The sequence below is a fragment of the Ranitomeya variabilis genome, chromosome 5 (genome assembly GCF_051348905.1).
Source record: "Ranitomeya variabilis isolate aRanVar5 chromosome 5, aRanVar5.hap1, whole genome shotgun sequence".
NCBI lineage: Eukaryota > Metazoa > Chordata > Amphibia > Anura > Dendrobatidae > Ranitomeya > Ranitomeya variabilis.
The window spans coordinates 381,748,604-381,770,346 of NC_135236.1; the positions used below are offsets into that span (position 1 = coordinate 381,748,604).

At 45.6% G+C, this 21,743-nt stretch overlaps 1 protein-coding gene across 1 annotated transcript; it reads right to left on the reverse strand.

Annotated features, from left to right (window-relative positions):
- Positions 1-6,477: 6,477 nt before the first annotated feature.
- LSM8 (LSM8 homolog, U6 small nuclear RNA associated) lies at positions 6,478-11,767 on the reverse strand. The gene is made up of 4 exons (XM_077264999.1): positions 11,563-11,767; positions 10,580-10,620; positions 8,672-8,799; positions 6,478-6,696 (listed from the first exon to the last, which is right to left on the reverse strand). The coding sequence occupies exons 1-4, from the start codon at positions 11,591-11,593 to the stop codon at positions 6,606-6,608; spliced, it is 291 nt and encodes a 96-aa protein (XP_077121114.1). The 5' UTR covers positions 11,594-11,767; the 3' UTR covers positions 6,478-6,605.
- Between the last annotated feature and the right edge of the window lie 9,976 nt (positions 11,768-21,743).

Consider the following 21,743-nt stretch of genomic DNA (forward strand, 5'->3'; position numbering starts at 1 on the left):
CCGGAAGCTGCCGTCGGTCTGCTGGAGCAGGAGCAGGACAGATCCTCGGAGAAGTCCCATGCGAACCCCCAGCCGAAGGCCCGCGGACGCAGTAACCAGCCTGGTCGCAGATATAAACAGAAGGATCTGGACGGACCCCCCAGTAATCCGGTACCTACCGCTACTGCCTGGGTAAGAGATCTTCATGAATGTACCCTGATGCAGTCTTTTCCTATGTTTATTTCCGTAGGGGAAAAAAAGCGCTGGTAAAACAAAAAACAAGGAGTGCGCGCTATGCGCTTGCCCTTTGCCAGACGCCTACCCTAAGAGACTTTGTCAGTCGTGTGTACGACAGACGGTAGGAAATAAATTGATGGGGACTCTGATAGCGGTAGCGCCAGATAAATTACATAGCCTTTTTCTCCGCTCCCATAGGTGGCGGAAGAGTCTCCCGATTTCACATCAAACCTTAGGGAGATTATCAGGAAGGAGGTGAAAGATTCCCTGAAATCCCTGTCCCGGGAGCCTTCCAAAAGAAGAAGGGAGCCTAGCGCCTCAGATTCGGATTCGTCCGCTGGCCCTAGTAGGGAGAATGAGTCAGACGCCTCTGTCTCCTCAGCGTCCTCTTCGGAAGAGGAGTCTAACCGGTTCTGTTTCCCATTGGACCAAATGGACAAACTAATTAAATCAGTTAGATCCACCATGGGTGTGGCTGATGAAAGGCCAGAACTCTCTACACAGGACCTAATGTTTGGCGGTCTAGACCCTAAAAAACGTAGGTCTTTTCCGCTCAATGACAAGGTCCAGAACCTCATCAAAAGGGAATGGAAAAAACCAGAGAAGAAAGGCTCTTTTCCACCTGCCTTTAAACGCAGATATTCCTTTGAGGACCCCATGGTGAATACATGGGATAAGGCGCAGCGGTGTCTAAGGCGTCTAAAAAATCATCTATCCCCTTCGACGACATGGCTTCCCTAAAGGATCCTCTCGATAAGAAGGCTGACTCATTCCTTAAAGGGACATGGGAGATGTCAGCGGGTGCCCTGAGACCTGCTGTAGCCGCGACATGTGCAGCCAGATCGATGATGGTCTGGCTGGATCAGCTAGGGTCTAAGTTGGAAGGCGGTGTTTCCAGAGATTCTATGTTGAAATTCCTGCCAACAATTCAGAATGCCGCTGCCTTTCTCGCGGACGCATCTGCGGATTCGGCAAGAATGGCGGCTAGGGCGGCCGGACTATCAAACGCAGCACGCAGGGTCCTATGGCTGAAATGTTGGCCGGGTGACCTTCAATCCAGATCCCGTCTGTGCTCTATCCCATGCGAAGAGGAATACCTGTTTGGTCCAGTCCTAGACGAACTGCTGGAGAAAGCTGGAGACGAGAAGAAAAAGTTTCCCAATCTACCAACTACCTCTTACAGGCGTCCCTTCGCAGGGAAGAGATTCTTTCGGAGGAGACCAGCCAGAGACCAGAGCAGATGGGATGAGAAAAAGAAGAAAGGTACTGGATTTATGTTTGGAGGTGGAGGACGTCAGGAGCCATCCCGTGAGGTCAAAAAACCACCCCAATGACTAGTCGCCCCGGTGGGAGGTAGACTATCTGCCTTCTACCCGGCCTGGTCCAAAATCTCCAGTATTGATTGGATTTTGGGGTTAATAGCTACGGGTCTGCGGCTAGAGTTCTCTTCCATCCCTCAGAACTTCTTCAGAGTTACCCCACTCAGGTCCTCTCCAGCAGAACAGGCGGCCCTGGAAGCAGAAGTTCACGACCTGCTCAATAAGAATGTCCTGTCAGAGGTTCCGGAAGGAGAACAGGGTAGAGGATTCTACTCTCCTCTATTCCTAATAAGTAAACCTGATGGCTCCTTCAGAACAATTATTAACCTTAGGGCTCTTAATAATTTCCTGACCGTCCAATCATTTAAGATGGAAACTATTAACACCGCAATAAAGCTGCTGTTTAAAAACTGCTTTATGGTAGTATTGGATTTGAAGGACGCCTATTACCATATCCCTATTTATGCAGGTCACCAACGATACCTGAGGGTGGCGGTAAGGTTGGATGGGGTAATCAGACACTTCCAGTATAGGGCCCTCCCCTTTGGTATATCGGTCGCCCCTCGAGTGTTTACCAAAGTTATGGCGGAAGTTATGGCACACCTGCATGAGTCCAACATTCTAATAATCCCCTACCTGGACGATCTCCTTATCGTAGGTAAAACGGCGGATCACTGTCTGGAACAGTTACATAAAGTGATGTCTGCTCTGGAGCGTCTGGGGTGGATGCTAAATGTTAAAAATTCACGCTTACAGCCCATGACGGTGCAGCGATTTTTAGGCCTGACCCTGGATTCCCAGGTTTAGGAATGCCGTTTGCCTCAAGAGAAAATTGATCGCCTGCACCTTCAGGTGCTGAATGCCTCTAAAAACCCCACCATGTCCCTTAGAAGAGCCATGTCTCTGTTGGGCTCTCTCTCGTCCTGTATTCCAGCGGTCCGATGGGCCCAGTATCATACGAGGATACTTCAGGGCGAGGTGCTGTTACAACAAAAAAGGTTGGGGGGATGTCTGGAGAGCCTGATGACCCTATCCCAAGACACTTATGTCCCTCGGATGGTGGCTAGACCAAGAGAACCTGTCCACAGGGGTCCCCTGGGAATATAATGTAACTCGTATAGTCACCTCGGACGCTAGCCCTTCTGGGTGGGGGGCTCACATGGGGGATACGTTGGTCCAGGGGCTTTGGGATCGGGATCAGATAGAAATGTCTTCCAACCTAAAAGGAGTTAACGGCTGTGGAACAGGCAGTTAAATCACTCCTTGTCTATCTACAGGGCCACCACGTGCGGGTATTCTCGGACAATCGGGTCGCCGTGGCATACATAAATCACCAAGGCGGGACTCGTTCCAAATCCCTAATGTGCGTAGCAGATCGTCTATTCCATCTAGCAGAGCAACATCTTCTCTCATTGACGGCTCTTCACATAAGAGGGGCAGAAAACACTACGGCGGATTTCTTAAGCCGCAACACATTGAGGCAGGGAGAGTGGTCCCTGAATGACTCCATCTTCAACCTCATCGTGGAAAGATGGGGTCAACCAGAGGTAGACCTGTTTGCCACAAAAGAAAACAGGAAAGTGGCACAATTCTGCTCTCTCAACCCCAGAGAAAATCCTCTGTCAGTAGACGCCCTCCTCATAGACTGGAACTTCAGGCTAGCCTACGCCTTTCCTCCCCTGTCTCTACTTCCTCTGGTGGTGAGGAAAATCAGGAAGGACAAAGCCACAGTGATAATAATTGCCCCCTTCTGGCCCAGAAGAACGTGGTTTCCATGCCTGAGGGCTATGTCGATATCCGACCCATGGGTCTTGCCAGACATCCCGGATCTCCTATCCCAGGGCCCAGTCTACCATCCTCGGGCGGTTGGCCTTCATCTGACGGCGTGGATTTTGAGCGGGCGCTGTTAAAGGATAGGGGGTTCTCTCCGGGCCTCATTAACACTCTGCTGAAGAGCAGAAAAATAATCACCACAAAGATTTATGTTAGGATCTGGAAGAAGTTCCTTCAGAACTCGGGGGTAATAGATGGTCAGTCAATACCAATAGACCAGATTTTAGAATTCTTACAGAAGGGGTTGGATATGGGGTTATCCCCAAATATACTTTAAGTGCAGGTATCAGCCTTAGGGGCTCTCTTTGGCTGTAACATTGCTGAGAATCACTGGGTCAGCAGATTCATCAGAGCGACAAAACGGTCTAGGCCAATGGTGAAGAATAGGGTCATGCCATGGGACCTGAACCTAGTCCTCTCAGCCATGACAGAGGCTCCATTTGAGCCAATTGCATCAGCCTCTATTAAAAATGTATCCCTTTAAAGTAGCCTTCCTGGTGGCCCTAACATCGGCGCGTAGGATAGGCGACATCGAAGCATTATCCAGGGTTCCCCCTTACATGCAGCTTAGGGATGATAGAGTGATACTATCCCCTGATCCAGCATATCTTCCTAAAGTAGTGTCCAGGTTCCACAGAACACAGGAAATAGTTCTTCCATCTTTCCTCCCCAATCCTACTAACGATAAGGAAGCTACACACTTTAGATGTAAAAAGATGTATCCTGGAATATCTGGCAGTAACTGATCCCTGGAAGATAGATAACGCCCTATTCGTGTCCTATCAGGGTAGTAGGAAGGGTCACAGGGCATCAAAATCTACTTTAGCTAGATGGATCAGGGAGGCTATCTCGCTGGCATACATCTCAAAGGGCAAGCCGGCGCCTGAAGGTCTGAAAGCGCATTCCACTAGAGCTATGGCGGCTTCGTGGGCGGAAAGATTTGAGGTGTCGATCGACCAAATTTGTAAGGCTGCTACTTGGTCTTCCCCAAACACATTCTATAACCACTATAGATTGAACTTGGGTGCCTCTTCTGACCTCTCTTTTGGTGTAAGGGTGCTGCAAGCTGTAGTCCCTCCCTAGTTAGTTACTCTCTGTAATTCTCTCCGTAGTGCTGTCATGGACGACCGATAAAGTCTTAGTTACTCACCGGTTAACGGTGTTTTTCGGAGTCCATGACAGCACCTGTACATACCCTCCCGTCTTCTTAAGTTCTGGGTGTACACCTCTTCCTTTATTTATATATTTCACGGGTAGTGAATAGTTAGTTATTTGTGTCATTGTTTATTATGTATGCTATTAACCTTGGTGGTCCTCTTGTGCTCTGTAAACCAACTGATGCGTGGGAGAGGTGCCGCCCTTATGTATCTGTAGGTTTCCTGTTCCTGAAGGGCGGATCCCCTCTCTCCATAGTGCTGTCATGGACTCCGAAAAACACCGTTAACCGGTGAGTAACTAAGACTTTCTATTGTATCAAATACTTACTTTAGGCAAAAAAGTGCAATTTAATTACGTAAAAATTCTACAATGTGATTTTCGATTTTTTTTTTTTTTTTTTTTTTTAATGATTCTGTCTCTCACAGTTGAAGTGTACCTAAGATAGAAATTACAGACCTCTCCATTCTTTGTAGATGGGAAAATTTCCAAAATCGGCAGTGTATCAAATACTTATTTTCCTCACTGTACATGTCTGGTATCTGCAAACTCATAATGTCTTTAATTACCGTATTTTCCGGCGTATAAGACGACTTTTTAACCCCTGAAAATCATCTTAAAAGTCGGGGGTCGTCTTATACGCCGGGTATCGCATTGCCGGGTGTATATGGTGGGTCGGGGGGGAGTGGGCCTGATGACGACGAGGGGGCGTCTCACAGGAAAGTGAGTATCCCCCATTACCTCATTGTATCATTGCAGCGTGGGGTCTCTGCTGGGAGCGGCGGCGGCTGCTGTGCTGTGCGTGGGGCGGCGGCTCCTCTTCTTCAGTGTGGGGCCTCAATGCTGCTGGGCGGCGGCGGCGGCTTATCTTCAGGCAGTCGGGGCTCCTCCGGTATCTCCTTAAAGCCCGGAGGCCCTGCCGGCAACTCCATCGGTGCAATGCAGTGGCCTCCGGGAACATGGCCGCTGCTCAGATTCAGAGATCTGAATCTGAGCATGCGCAGCCCCCAGCGGCCGGGCCACCGCATAGCAGCAATGGAGCTGTCTCCGGGAAAATGGCCGCTGCTCAGATTCAGATCTCGTCTCCCGAGATCTCGGGACGAGATCTGAATCTGAGCAGCGGCCATGTTCCTGAAGGCCACTGCATTGCACCGATGGAGTTGCCGGCAGGGCCTCCGGGCTTTAAGGAGATACCGGAGGAGCCCCGACTGCCTGAAGATAAGCCGCCGCCGCCCAGCTGCACAGAGGCCCCACACTGAAGAAGAGGAGCCGCCACAGCACAGCACCCACGCTGCACAATGAGGAGCAGCAGCCGCCGCTCCCAGCAGAGACCCCACGCTGCAGCGATACAATGAGGTAATGGGGGATACTCACTTTCCTGTGAGACGCCCCCTCGTCATCATCAGGCCCACTCCCCCCCCCCCCAAAAGGCACATTAGTTACCGGTCCTATAAGACGACACGGTTTATAAGAAGACCCCCGACTTTTAAGGAGATTTTACATTTTAACTGGAAAAGTTGGGGGGTCGTCTTATACGCCCAGTCGTCTTATACGCCGGAAAATACGGTACATAATTTCCTCTTATTTGTAACACCATCCCTTATGTTGCATCTTCTCTAGTCATGTATGGCTCCATCCCTTATTTCATGGCGTCCTCTTACATCCCTTTCATGTGGTATTCTCTTCTGTTACTGCATTCTTAGCCTGTATTATAGAACCCTTTTCTCCAGACTAATTAAACAAAAAAAAGTATGAATTTATTTTTTTTTGCTGCGTTGCTTTCTTTTACAACGTTACAATGTAGTGTTGAACTTTGCCTTGAGAAGAAAATCCACCACTAAAATCCTGTAGATTGGTAATTTACATAGAGTCAGATATTTTCAACATAAGTAATTTCCAAATATTACATGCAAGGCTAGATCAACTAAAGTAAGAGTAAAAACATTACAAAACATAAAAACGTATACACAGTTTAATTTACATAAGAAGGTAGAACACACTCATATCAAGATACAGACTATGGCATTCATCTAAATGCATTAATAAAAAAAATATCGTACAGTTTTAGACGTTCACATCTCTTCAATTTACAACAGAGTTCAGAGGTTCAGCTCTAATATTCCCCAAGTCCAGCGCTGAGTCCGTCTCCTCATCGATCTCTCCAATAACAGCCCTGTAGAGACATGAAGGTTCGCATGATCTTTAATTGTAAAACTGTTAGTTGTGGCCATAGTCCCTAAAATACATTTATACGGGCTGATTAAAGAAAGTTTGTCTTCAATGAAAGGAGATTACACAAAAGTCACAGCAGTACCATAGCCTGGTTGCACGACTGCAGGCAGGTACATTCTCTCGCCAAAGCATTTCTCACTGTGTTTGGAGGAAGAGAAATGCTGCCTATGACCACCGTCCCCACTGTCAAGCATGGAGATGGGGACATTACATTTTGGGGTGTTTCTCTGCTAAGGGAACAAGACTACTTCACCGCATCAATGGATGGAGCCAAGTATCGTAAAATCCTGATTAACAATCACCTTCCCTCCGCCAGGACATTAAAAATGGGTCATGGCTGGGTCTTCCAGCAAGACAATGACCCAAAACATACAGCCAAGGCAACAAAGGAGTGGCTCAAAAAGAAGCACATTAAGGTCATGGAGTGACCTAGCCAGTCTTTAATCCCATAGAAAACTTATGGAGGGACTTGAAGCTCCAAGTTGCAAAGCAACAGCCTCAAAATCTTAATGATTTAGAGATGATCTGCAAGGAGGAGTGGACCAAAATTCCTCCTGACATGAGCAAACATCATCATAAACTACAAAAAACGGCCGACTGCTGTGCTTGCCAACAAGGGTTTTGCCACCAAGTATTAAGTCTTGTTTGCCACTGGTATCAAATCAGAGAAAAAAGCAGGAGATGTTTACCTGCTGAAGCCTCCAACCAAATGCACTGGCAGGGTGCGGCGGACCCGATTAATGATGGCAAGAACACAGGTGAAAAAAAAAAATCAAATACTTTATTTCTTACTGCAAAATGCAAATAAATTTATACAATGTGATATTCTATCACTCAGTGTTAAAATTAACCTACCCTTAAAATTATAGACTGTTCATGTCTGTCAGTGGGCAAACTTACAAAATCAGCAAGGGATCAAATAGTTATGCCCCCCCTCATCGCTATCCTGGTATGCATGCCCCCCTCTCATCCCTATCCTGGTATGAAAAACTTGGCTTATACTCGAGTATATACGGCAAGTGATAAAAAAACGAACCCCTGTATCTTCAACAATTCTGCAAAATTTAGGGAGTGCTGCTTTTATCGTTTATTGCATATGGATTCACTCTGAGGAGCCGCCACTAGTCATGTATTTAGCTACAGGCAGGCGGGCATAAGGCTGCTTTAGTGAAGGGAGAAAACTTTGGGACAATATGTACATTATAAGAGGTTTTCAATAAACACCACACTGTAATAAAGAGTGAAAGTGGTCACACAGCGAGCAGAAAGTTACGAGTAGTGGGGTGCTAAAAATCTAAACCTTAGTGACTCTACCATGCTTTACTACTGCTCGCAATGCGACCACATGGCCTTATATTAGGGTGTAGGGTTAGTGCATATCTGCACTACTGAGGTGATCAGTCACATGTAAATGACACTATACAGAACACTGTCCTCACCTGTGCCCCAGGACTGGATTTGGAGTAACACACTCACTACCCTGGGTAGTATTTTTCTTGGCTCAGACACATTATATAGAGATACAAATTAGTACAACAATAAAGGTGGCTGTCCATATTTTTTATTGTTTTGGTGGGGTGCGAGGAACACAAACCGTGCTTTACTCATCTTCCTCAGGTTTTGCACTGTTTCTTCACCGCTACGCTGCTCTGCATTGTTTGGCTGCAATGGTAGCATCACATTGGCAGAAAAATGGTCCAGCCAAAGTAGATGGCCCAAGCTACCGATCTCAACTTTTGGCTGCAGCACTGTTGTTCACACGACATCACTGCTACAGCCACACAACAAAGACATCACTGGACCCCAGGAGGATGACGTACGTAAAGAAACACATCTGGTTTTAAAATTAAAGTAGACCGAAGGGTAACGTTTTGTAAAAGTGACAACCACTTTGAGACACAAGGAAGGATACTTACACATTGTCACCTCTTACAATGTACAGTCCCAGCACTACTTGTTCGACCCCTTGTGAAGAACTGAATACTCGCTCATGACTCTCATCTAATATTAGATTTATTGTTTGGTCAAAGCCCTTAAGTGTTCCCTAGGGAAAACAAAATAAAGACAAATCAAGAGAAGGGAGACGGAAATTAAGTGGCCATCAGACTACTTATAAACTGAACAATATGAAGCCTTGTTGTTACGGAGAAAAACAAGGACCGAAACACATACGGTGATATGTGCAGTGACTTCCTAGGAGTGTCCTTGAAAAACCAAGCACGGTCACAGGAGCGCGGAAATGAAGCTAGAACAAAAATATATTGGTGTAAACCACAACACGTTTCAACGGTACCCCGTCTTCATAAGGTGATGAAGGTGATGAAGACGGGGATGAAGGTGATGAAGACGGGGTACCATTGAAACGCATTGTGGTTTACACCAATATTTTTGTCCTGGTTTCATTTCAGCGCTCCTGTGACCGTGCTTGGTTTTTCAAGTTTCATTTGTACCTTCTCGAAGGTGCACGGCTGGAGCTGCATTGAATCCTGCTTTCCCTTTTCAATTCCCTTGCTGTCCTCACAGCGCTCCTAAGAGACCGCTATTTTCCTGACTTATAAAAACTGTGTCTTTGACAGTACAAAATGACTGATAAAAGCAAGCAGAGGAGCACAGTGCACCCTCAGTGTGGCTAAACAGATCAGTGGATCTGCCTACTTCCCGTTTCCATACATCTGTCTTGATTGACAGCTCTCACTTTACAGGAGCCAGAGGAAAACAGAGTTAAATCGGAAACAAAGATGGGAAGAGGAAAAAAGGGAAGGGGAAAAAAAATTCAGCTCACCAGTTTGAAGCAAGTCCTTGTATGCAAGTTTGCACAAGAACAAAAGTCTTGATTGACTCAGAATGAAATTCAAGCCGGACGTGCCTGGATCAGAGACGTTGTCCACAACAGAAAATATAAAAGGGGAAGTAAATCTACATCGAGAAACTTGGATAAAAGTTCAATTTATTCAGACAAATCCACTAAAATCCTTGTTTCATACAGTAGTGGTACAGCAAAAGATGTAGTACGATACGACCAACGCGTTTCGACCTGTTAAGGTCTTAATCATGGTATGATTAAGACCTTAACAGGTCGAAATGCGTTGGTCGTATCATGTACCCCATCATTTGCTGTACCACTATGAAACAAGCATTTTAATGGATTTGTCTAAATAAATTGAACTTTTAGCCAAGGGAGATTTACTTCCCCTTTTATATTTTCTGTCAAAGATGGGAAGAAGCGCAGAACTGTTCAGCCACACAAAAAAAAAAAATAATAATAATAATTTGACAGGATTTGCATAGGCATTTTGGGATGAAAACACAGGCAGACTACTTCAGATGTGTGCGGAGCGATCTAATAAAACATTGACTGAGCACATTCTGCCATTTGTCTCGGCACAGCCTGTCCGGTGTACACAAAACGATGTGCTGCCGAGAAAGATGAGCTTTGGTGCAGAACAAAAGATCACTGCACCCAACGAATGACTGTTTTGCCCCTTCATTGGCAGCCAGGTTAGGCCGCACGATTATCATGAAACAAAGGTTCTTAGGAACGTGTAACTGGACCCTGAGACATAGAGGGTGGGATAATCACTGATCTGCACCCACGCAGTGTACAAACCGGACATTCACTCCAGACGGGGCTCTTCTTACACGCAGACTTGGATTGTTGGTATCTGCATCCAAACCACCAGCTTCCACCAAGCCCATTCTACATACACACAGAGGGCAATCAGTGCACAGTCATGCTTCATGAGCTTTATAATCAACAAAAAGCTAAAAAAAAAAAAAATATATATATATATATATCCAACTTCATATAAAGTAATATTTCTTACCACAATCATCCTCCCGTCGGCGGTAATAACAGCAACCGTTCCTGCAAGATCTGTTAAGGCAGTGTACAGCATAGACATGGCTGGCTTATCCAGTAATTCTGACTTACATGGGGCGCCCCAAAAAAGACAACATTAGAGAATGACTGTAATAAAGTGGGTGTCCAGCTTGGGGGGGGGGGGGGGGGGGTCACACCACTAACAAGCAGCGCTATGGCTCCAGCTTAGGGGGTCACACCACTAACGACCAGCGCTATGGCTCCAGCTTAGGGGGCCGCACCACTAACAAGCAGCGCTATGGCTCCAGCTTAGGGGGTCACACCACTAACAAGCAGCGCTACGGCTCCAGCTTAGGGGGCCACACCACTAACATGCAGCGCTATGGCTCCAGCTTAGGGGGCCACACCACTAACATGCAGCGCTATGGCTCCAGCTTAGGGGGTCACACCACTAACAAGCAGCGCTATGGCTCCAGCTTAGGGGGTCACACCACTAACATGCAGCGCTATGGCTCCAGCTTAGGGGGCCACACCACTAACATGCAGCGCTATGGCTCCAGCTTAGGGGGTCACACCACTAACAAGCAGCGCTATGGCTCCAGCTTAGGGGGCCACACCACTAACAAGCAGCGCTATGGCTCCAGCTTAGGGGGTCGCACCACTAACAAGCAGCGCTATGGCTCCAGCTTAGGGGGTCGCACCACGTAGCACAGCAGAGTATGCTCAGCCCATCAGGCCCCTGGATACGGGTTCCTATTCACCTACAGCAAGCAGAAAGCTTGGCTACACTTTCCTAACATCCAGAATGATGGCGTCTGCAGAGCGCATGCCCAGAGCCGGCTTCTCCCCAGGATACAGGGGCAGGATCAGAGCCAGTGCTGTGCAGAGAGCAGGAGAAGCCCACAGACAGAACACAGCCCAGCGGCAACCATTATCGTCCCCAGCCCCGATAACCGGTGTGTGACCCCCCCCCCCGCCGCAGGATACGGTTGATATAATTCTCCAGTGCTGACGTCATCTCGCAGACCCTTCACGCAGACCGGAAAGTGGCGGCAGCTGCACGTTTTACCGGTGACTCCAAGGAATCCGCCAGCTGAAGAGGCGTCACTCACACGTCATCACCCCGCGACCAAAACAAACCCCGCCTACCTCTGAGCACCCAGATCCCGCCCAATCCTCCGGAAAGCGCCGTGCTGTGCTGACCCGGGAGGTGGCGCTATGTCCCGAGTCCAGCTGTAGCGGAGATAGAGTTGTATGTGGCTGAGGAGCAGCGAGCGGTCAGGGGCTGAGAGCATGTGACAGGACGTGGTGGACCCGCCATAGAGGAGACACCTGGGAGCTGTCAGCGTGGAGGTGGCGCAGAGCCGTCATACTGCACGTGGGGGGCGATGAGGAGAGGTGTTATACTAGGGGCGAGATAGAGCGGGGCATCATACTGCACTAAGGGGATAACAGAGAAGGGGCACCATGCTACCCATAAGGAGAGGCATCATACTGCAATTAGGGAACAGCGCTGTGAGGGGGCATTAGGGTATGTGCACACGTTGCGGATTTTCATGCTGTTTTTTTCTGCGGATTCCTCTGAGGGTTTTCAACTGCACTTTCCTATTGGTTCTTGTTGAAATCCGCTGCGGAATCCGCACAAAGAAGTGACATGCTACTTCTTTTTTTCCGCAGCATGTGCACTGCGGTTTTTGTTTTCCATGGGTTAACATTGTACTGTACACCGCATGGAAAACTGATGCAGATCCGCAGCAAAAACCGCAACGTGTGAACATAGCCTTATAGTGCGCAGAGAGGACTGGATAGAGGAATACACTGCACGTAGAGGACGACAGTGGATGGGGCATTAAAGGAACCTGTCACCTGAATTTGGCGGGACCGGTTTTGGGTCATATGGGCGGGGTTTTCAGGTGTTTGATTCACCCTTTCCTTACCCGCTGACTGCATGCTGGCCGCAATATTGCCTTGCGCTGGCGTATACTACGGAGGACAGAGAATGAACTTCAATCCAATATTGCGGCCAGCATGCAGCCAGCGGGTAAGGAAAGGGTGAATCAAAAACCCCGCCCATATGACCCAAAACCGGTCCCGCCAAATTCAGGTGACAGGTTCCCTTTAACCTACATAGAGGATGGCAGTGGATGGGGCAATATACTGTTCGAAGAGGACGGTAGTGGATGGGGCAGTGTATTGCGCATAGAGGACAACAGTGAATGGGGAAATATACTGCAAGTAGATGACGACTGGATAGAGCATTATGCTGCGCATAGAGGATGACTGAATGGGGCAATATAGGGCGCTTAGACGAAGACAGTGGATGGCAGCATTATACTGCGTAGAGGACAACAGTGGATGGGGCATTATACTGCGCATACGAGACAAAGTTGTGAAGGGACATTATACTGCATGTAGAGCAGGAGAGTGGATGGGACATTATACTGCACACAGAACGACTGCATGGGGCATTATGCTGCACACAGAAGAACAGTGGATGGGGTATTAAGCTGAATAGAGGACGACTGAATGGGGCGATATACTGTTTGTAGAAGATGACAGTGGATGAGGGGCTTAGATGACAGTAGATGGGGCATTATACTGCACGTAGAGGACGACATTGGATGAGGCATTATACTGCGCACAGAGGACAACAGTAGATGGGGCAATATGCTATGCTGCTCACAGAAGATGACAGTGGATGGGGCAATATACTGTTCGTAGTGGATGGGGCAATATACTGCGCATAAAGGACGACAGTGGATGGGGCAATATACTGTTCGTAGAGGATGGGGCAATATACTGCGCATAAAGGACGACAGTGGATGGGGCAATATACTGTTCGTAGAGGATGGCAGTGGATGGGGCAATATACTGTGCATAAAGGACGACAGTGGATGGGGCATTGTACTGCACGTAGAGGACGACAGTGACTGGAGCATTAAGCTGCATAGAGGACGACAGTGGATGGGGCAATATTCTTGTAGAGGATGGCAGTGGATGGGGCATTATACTGCGCGTAGAGCACGGAAGTGGGTGGGGCAACATACAGCATTTAGACAACAGCAGTGGATGGTGCATTATACTGCACTTAGGTGACGAAGCTGTGAAGGGACATTTACAGTTCGTAGAGGAAAACAGTGAATGGGGCATCAAGCTGCACGTACAGGAGGATTCTGTGAAGTGTCATACTGCACGTAGGGGACAATCTTTTGAAGGGACGTTATACTACACATAGGATACGACACTACAGAGGGGAATAACACAGTGAGGACCATCATACTGCAGAGGAGGACAGTGGATAGGGCATCATATTGCACATAGGGAACAGCACTGCAGAGAGGTGTCATATTACACATAGAGGATCTATGGATAGGTGAGAACACTCTTAACAGGGCAACCCATTTAAAGTTCTATGTTGTATCCTATTCAACTTCCATTGTTTCAGTTGCTGCAAACATCTAAAAAAACGTGTAGCATGGATGTTTTCATATTCTTCACTGTGAGGACTCGTGCACATAATCAAACTAATCAGGAGGTGGTCTCCTGCAGCTGAGGAGGCCCTGCAAGACTGCTTTGACCTCACAGACTGGGAGCTGATATGCGACAGGGGAGAGCATGATGATGTAAATGATACTGTAGGGAGAGTAAGGCCATGTGCACACGTTAAGTATTTTTCGCGTTTTTTCGCTATAAAAACGCGAAAAAAACGCTTACATATGCCTCCTATTATTTTAAGTGTATTCCGCATTTTTTATGCAAATGTAGCCTTTTTTTCCGCGAAAAAATCGCATCGCGAAAAAAAAAGCAACATGTTCATTAAAATGCGGAATTGCAGGGGATTCCGCACACCTAGGGGTCCATTGATCTGCTTACTTCCCGCATGGGGCTGTGCCCACCATGCGGGAAGTAAGCAGATTATGTGCGGTTGGTACCCAGGGTGGAGGAGAGGAGACTCTCCTCCACGCACTGGGCACCATATAATTGGTCAAAAAATAAGAATTAAAATAAAAAATAGTCCTATACTCACCCTCGATGTCTTCCCGCCTCCACTGCATGCTGTCGCTTCGGTTCCTGTAGCTGGTGTGCGGTGAAAGACCTGCCGATGACGTCACTGGCCTGTGATTGGTCATGAGCGGTCATGTGACCGCTCACGTGACCGTGACGTCACGGAAGGTCCTGTGCGCACAGACCAGCTATAGGAAGAGGAACGGACGCCGGTGAGGAGATGTCTGGGTGAGTATAAGCATTTTTTTATTTTTTTTAAACATTCTATCTTTTACTATAGATGCTGCATAAGCTGCATCTATAGTAAAAAGTTGGTCACTTGTCAAACGCTATGTTTGACAAGTGTGACCAACCTGTCAGTCAGTTTTCCAAGCGATGCTACAGATCGCTTGGAAAACTTTAGCATTCTGCAAGCTAATTACGCTTGCAGAATGCTAAAAAAACGTTAAAAAAAAAATGCGGATTTCTTGCAGAAAATTTCCGGTTTTCTTCAGGAAATTTCTGCAAGAAATCCGCAACATGTGCACATACCCTAACTGATTATATAAATTTTTGTACTGATACTGTAGTACCAGTTAAAAAGATTCGATGTTATGCAAATAACAAACATTGGATTACAAAAGAATTGAAATACTAAACAAGAAAAAACTGCCATTTAAAATGAAGGATACAAAGAAACTGAAACTGATACAAAAGGAATTAAAGGAGAAAATTAAGAATTCCCGTGAGGCGTTCCGAATTAAATTAGAAAATAAATTGTCACACAACAATTCCATGGAGGTGTGGTCAGGCATGAAGCAGTTAACTGGGTTTAAGGCAAGGCCGGAGTGTCGGGAAGTGGATCTTCCCATGGCTAATGAAATGAACGAGTTTTTCAACAGATTCACCAACACATGCGCAGCTTCATCAGGAATGGGGCCTGCAGCAGGGGAACGATTGGCAGCATTGACAGATAAACTGCATTCACTGTCTCCCCAAGCGATGTGAGGAAACAGTTTAGTAAACTACTCATTGGCAAAGCATAGGGCCTGATGGCCTCAGTCCACATGTCCTCAGAGCATGCGCAAACCAACTGTGTACGGTCTTCCAACTCATGTTTAACTGGAGCCTACAATTACAGAGAGTACCATTGGTGTGGAAGACCACCTGCCTGGTGCCGGTTCCCAAGATCACTTTTCCTACTTCCCTACACGCCTATCGTCCAGTGGCCTTAACATCTCATGCTATGAAGTTGTTGGAGAGAATAGTACTTGCCTACTTGTGTCTGAGGGTGAGGGCCTACACTGACCCCCTACAGTTTGCGTACCAGCAGAGATTGGGGGTGGATGATGCTGTAGTGTCTCTGCTACATACAGTACATTCATTCATGGACAATGATGGAACTGCAGTGCGCGCTATGTTCTTTGACTTCTCAAGTGCTTTCAATGCCTTACAGCCGCCCTTACTACGAAATAAGTTGACATATGGCGGTAGATGAGGGGATGGTGAACTGGATAAATGACTACCTGACGGACAGGCCACAGCTTGTAAGGATGGGGGAGGTGGTATCTGGCAGTGTATGGAGCAGTGTTGGAGCCCCTCAGGGTACAATGTTGTCGCCTTTCCTCTTCACATTGTATACAGCTGACTTTCAGTATAAATCAGATCTTTGTCACCTCCAAAAATTCTCAGATGACTCAGTGATTGTAGGGCGCATTGGGGGAGGAGGAATATAGAAGGGTGGTTTCTTTGTGGATTGGTGCCGGACTAACTGTCTAGAACTAAATGTGAAGAAACCCAAGGAGATGGTGGTGAGTTATAGAAGGAAAAAGGATGATTACTTACCGATCACTATTGCTGGCCAGGAGGTGGAGATGGTTGAGAGGTAGAAATATCTGGGGGGTCACCTTGACGGCAAACTTGATTGGAGGTATCATACGGAGAAGGTTTACAAGAAGTGAATGAGCAGACTGTAGTTTCTATGGAAGCTCAGGTCGTTCAATGTGTGCAGTTTTCAAAATGCTTGCAATGTTTTACCAGTCCGTTGTGGCAAGCGCCATCTTTTTTGCTATCATTTGCTGGGGCAGTAGTGTGCGAGTAGCTGATGCTAATAAGCTCAACAAACTTATCAAGAAGGCAAGTGCGGCTGTTGGCATCCATCTTGACTCAGCGGTCTTGCAAATAAGGGAGACACAATGCCCCCATTCTGGCAATCAGTTACACCCAAACTGAACATTTATCACCTACTAAGTAGAATGCTCCTTATCTTACAGATTTATTTTACATTAATATTTTATACTGGGATTAAATTCACAGTTCTGATGGCTTCAGATACTAAATCTCCCAGAATGTAAATTATTTGATAATTTGCATTCTAGGACAGGTAGCCTTTACCTCAGGGACTGTAAAATAATATGATGTACAAAAAATGAAATTTCCAATTACATTACAGGAGGTCAGTTAAGCTACAAAAGATGTACAGTATCTGCCAACAAGCCTGATCAACAGTTTCCAAAAACAACCCGCAGAACATAAGGAAGTGCAAGATAATCGTGAGGTTACAAGTACCCAGCCACAAACCATACATTTGGAGGCATAATTTGAAGCTTCTGGGCCCAAAATGCAAAATCTGCAACAGGGACTCTGTTGACTAGTCCAAGATGCAGTTCCCTGGCAGCTTCTCTCTACCCCTAGTCTGACAAGTCTTCCATCGTGTATGTGTCTATAGGCAGAGACCTATCAGTCATGGGCAGAGGAGAAGCTGCTGTGGACCTTTTTGGAATAGTAATGTGAGCCACATGGTCTTTTAAAGGTGTGTTTTGCCGCAATGTTTAGTGAACCATGCACCAGTGCAATATTGTAGCCAGTCTGCTTTTAGTTGCCTATAGTTTGAAGCTTTCAACTTTTATAATGGAGTAATACATACCACCTCAGTTGCTGGGTAACATGTCCAGTTCTCATCCTGTTCCTCATCCATATATTTATCAGGAAGACTAGTTGGTTAATCCATTAGTCATGTAACAGTGATGGCTGACCTCAGCTGAAGGGCCCCAATAGGATCGGCTATACCTGATAGTTATGCTCTTGCTCCCCATGTTTAGTTTTGAAGCATTGGTGTCATGTGAGCAATTGTAGGGCAATCAGGTAAATCCAAGCCTCTAAATGGACTCCGTTAATTGCATGAATAAAGACAGATTTGTGTGTTCTGACAGTTGTAATTTACTGTGGCAATCCTAGAAATAACAAGGAAACTGGTTAATAGAAGATATTCTATGGTGTGGGGCCTCCCTTGAAGCAGTCACTGTATGACAAACATTGACGAGAGGATAATGATGTTCTGAGCCACTTAACCAAAGCAATACTAAATTCATCTCTGTCAATTAAAGCCTGCCAAAGAAACATGTCAGGAAATCTCTTCCAGTAACTAGTCCATAAGACATTATTAATTCATGTAAAAATATAGAAATGTACATTTCAAATGGTGAAGTGATGATCCAGCCCTTCAGCTACTTTGATGATGCATACAAATATAGACTATAGTTACTTAGCCCGTATATTTTCCACTTGTCTAGCTGTTTCAAGAGGATGAGAAGTATTTTATAGAAACATTTATTTTCTCAAAAGCATAGCAATTGTTCTAACTGATGATGTAATGGTTGTATATACTGGCCAATAATATTCCAACTTTTTTTTCTTTCCATTTGAATTTTTATGTGTAAATGTCCTTTTAAGCCAATAGCTGCCAACTACACTATAGACTGAGCCATCTTTTACCCAACAGCCATCTGATGTGACTGGGGGAATTTAGGCTGTATTCCAGCATCCATTGTCCATTGTGCTGTCCGTTTTTTTAAAAGCGTTTCATGGATCCATTCACACATCAGTTTTAAAAACAGATCTATGTGTGCAAACCATGAGACATTTTTCTGTCTAACATTAAAACGAGCATTTAAAAATGAGCTCTAACCTGACTCATGATCATTTTGATATCAGGATTAGACATATATAGTTGTGCTCAAAAGATGACATACCCCGGCAGAATTTTTGCTTTCTTGGACTTTTTTTCAGAGAATACGAATGGTAACACCAAAACTTTTTCTCCACTCATGGTTGGTGGTTGGGTGAAGCCGTTTATTGTCAAACTACTGTGTTTTCTCTTTTTAAATCATAATGACAACCAAAACATCCAAATGACCCTGATCAAAAGATCACATACCCTGGTGATTTTTGCCTGATAACATGCACAGAAGTTGACACAAATGGGTTTGAATGGCTACTAAAGGTAACATCCTCACCTGTGACCTGTTTGCTTGTAATCAGTGTGTGTGCATAAAAGTTGAGTGAGTTTCTGGGATCCAAACAGACTCTTGCATCTTTTATCCAGCCACTGATGTTTCTGGATTGTGAGTCATGGGGAAAGCAAAAGAATTGTCAACATATCTATAGAAAACGTAGTTGAACTGTATAAAACAGGAAAGGGATACAAAAAGATATGCAAAGAATTGATCATGCGAGTCAGCAACGTTCAAACTGTAATTAACAAATAGAAAATCAGGGGCTCTGTAAAAACAAAACCATGGTCAGGTAGACTAACAAAAATGTCGTCCACAACTGGCAGGAAAATTGTTCAGGATGCAAATAAAAACCCACAAATAACATCAGCTGAAATACAGGACTCTGAAAACTAGCAGTGTGGCTGTTTCAAGATGCAGAATAAGGAGGCACTTGAAGAAAAATAAGCTGTATGGTCGAGTCGCCAGAAGAAAGCCATTACTGCGCAAATGCCACAAAGCATCTCACCTACAATACACAAAGCAGCATAGAGACAAGCCTCAAAACTTCTGGAACAAGGTAATTACTTTTTGGTTACCACCATAAACATTACATTTGGAGAGAGGTCAACAAGGCCTATGATGAAAGAAACACCATTCCTACTGTAAAGCACGGAGGTGGATCGCTGATGTTTTAGGGATGTGTGAGTTACAAAGGTACAAGAAACTTGGTCAAAGTTGAAGGAAAGATGATTGCAGCACGTTATCAGCAAATACTGTAGGCAAATTTGCACTCATCAACCCAGAAGTTGAGCATGGGACGTACTTGGACGATCCATCATGACAACGATCCAAAACACAAGGCCAAGTCGACCTGTCATTGGTGGCTACAGCAGAACAAAGTGAAGGTTCTGGAGTGGTAATCTCAGTCTCCTGACCTCAATATCACTGAGCCACTCTGGGGAGATCTCAAGCGTGCAGTTCATGCTAGACAGCCCAGGAATTTACAAGAACTGGAGGCTTTTTGCCAAGAAGAGTGGGCAGCTTTACCATCTGAGAAAATAAAGAGCCTCATCCAAAACTACCACAAAAGACTTCAAGATGTCATTGATGTTAGAGGGGGCAATACACTGTATTAACAAATGGGGTATGTAAACTTTTGATCAGGGTCATTTGGATGTTTTGGGTTGTCATTATGATGTAAAAAGAGAAAGCACAGTAGTTTAACAATACATTGCTTCACCCAACCACTAACTATGAGTGGATAAAAAGTTTTGGTGTTATTCATATTCTCTGAAAAAAGGCCAAGAAAGCAAAAATTCTGCTGGGGTCAGTAAACTTTTGAGCACAACTGTACATCTATGCTGATAAGGTTCAAGCTAAGGCTAGGTTCACATTAGCGTTTGAGTCCGCAACGTATCATCCGAATGCGCAAATGCATGGAAAAACGCATGCTTACGCAACATTTTTTATCCGCATCATCTTACGCATGATGGCAAAAAAACGCTGCGTTTGCATGCGTTTGCGTTGTTTATGCGCATGCGTTCGATATTTCCAGTAGCTTTTCCTTTACGTCAGACATCAAATAGGCGTGTCTCTTGGGATGAGAAATTCCTCATCTTTTGCTGCTGTATCCTGCTGAAAGATGGATCTTGACATGGAGAGCTTCTATGCTAATCTGGATTTACAATTGAAATTGACTGTTGCCTTTGCTTTTGCTTGTCAAGAAGAAAGAAGAAGACAAAGACTGAGAAGATGTCGTCGCTACTGGCAACACCCCATCCTTGAACTCCGAGAGAGCCGTGGAGCCTACCACTTGTTATACACCGAAGCTGCGTGCAAACCCTCAGAAGTTTTTTGACTACACGACGATGTCTGAATGGAGTTTCGATGACTTGCTGCAATGTGTTTGAGGATCCATTACCAGGCATGACACACAACTCCGTAGAGCAATTCCTGCTGAGGAACATCTGCTGGTGACCCTGAGGTACTTAATTGTGAAAAAGAAACACATGTTCATAGTATTATTGTTACAAAACCCATGTATTAATTTTTTTATATCCATTTTCTGTTCAACAGATTCTTGTTTACAGGAAAGAACTTATCATCTCTCCATTTCCAGTTCCGGATTGGGGTGTCCACCCTTTCTGGGATTGTTGGAGACACCTGCAGGGCTTTATGTGACGTTCTGCATCAAGAATTCCTCCCCCAACCCACAACTGAACTCTGGCTTGAAAATGCGGAAAAATTCCAGGACATTTGTAATTTTCCTAACTGTGTGGGGGCTGTGGATGGCAAACACATTCGGATTATGAAACCTGCTGGAAGTTGAACTGAGTATTTTAATTACAAAAAAGACTTTTCTATTCTCATGACGATAGCAGATGCTGATTGTCGATTTGTCGCCGTGGACGTTGGCTCATTTGGCTGAGGAAATGACTCTGACTTTCAAAAACTCTGACATGGGCCAACGTTTGTATCATAGTAATTTAAATTTTCCACAGCCACAACCTCTTCCCAACACTGAACGACTGCCAATGCTGTTTGTTGTGGTTGGGGATGAGGCCTTTCAAATGTGTGCCAACCTCCTAAAACCTTAATTAGGGACTTGAATCACACCAAATGGATTTTCAACTACCGACTGACTAGGGCACAAAGAACTGGAGTGTGCCTTTGGCTTGCTGGTATCTAAATGGCGTATTTTGGGAACACCAATCTAAAAATTGAGACAATTGATGAGGTTGTGAAAGCATGTGTTATGCACAATTATATTCTTGCAAAAGAGCGACCCAACTTAGAACCTGAGGAACCTGTTACATTGTTTTATTACCAAGATCACCCTCTGAGGAAAACAGTGGAAGTTGCCCAGATGAGGGATAAGTTTGCTGTATACTTATTTCTGATAATGGATGT

Coding starts and splice junctions, on each gene's coding strand:
- LSM8 (XM_077264999.1), bottom strand. CDS start 11,593: ATGACGTCAGCACTGGAGAATTATATCAACC. Junction 10,621..11,562: donor ACTGGAGAATTATATCAACC/GTATCCTGCGGC, acceptor CAGATCTTGCAG/GAACGGTTGCTGTTATTACC. Junction 8,800..10,579: donor CCGACGGGAGGATGATTGTG/GTAAGAAATATT, acceptor TGTTTTCCCTAG/GGAACACTTAAGGGCTTTGA.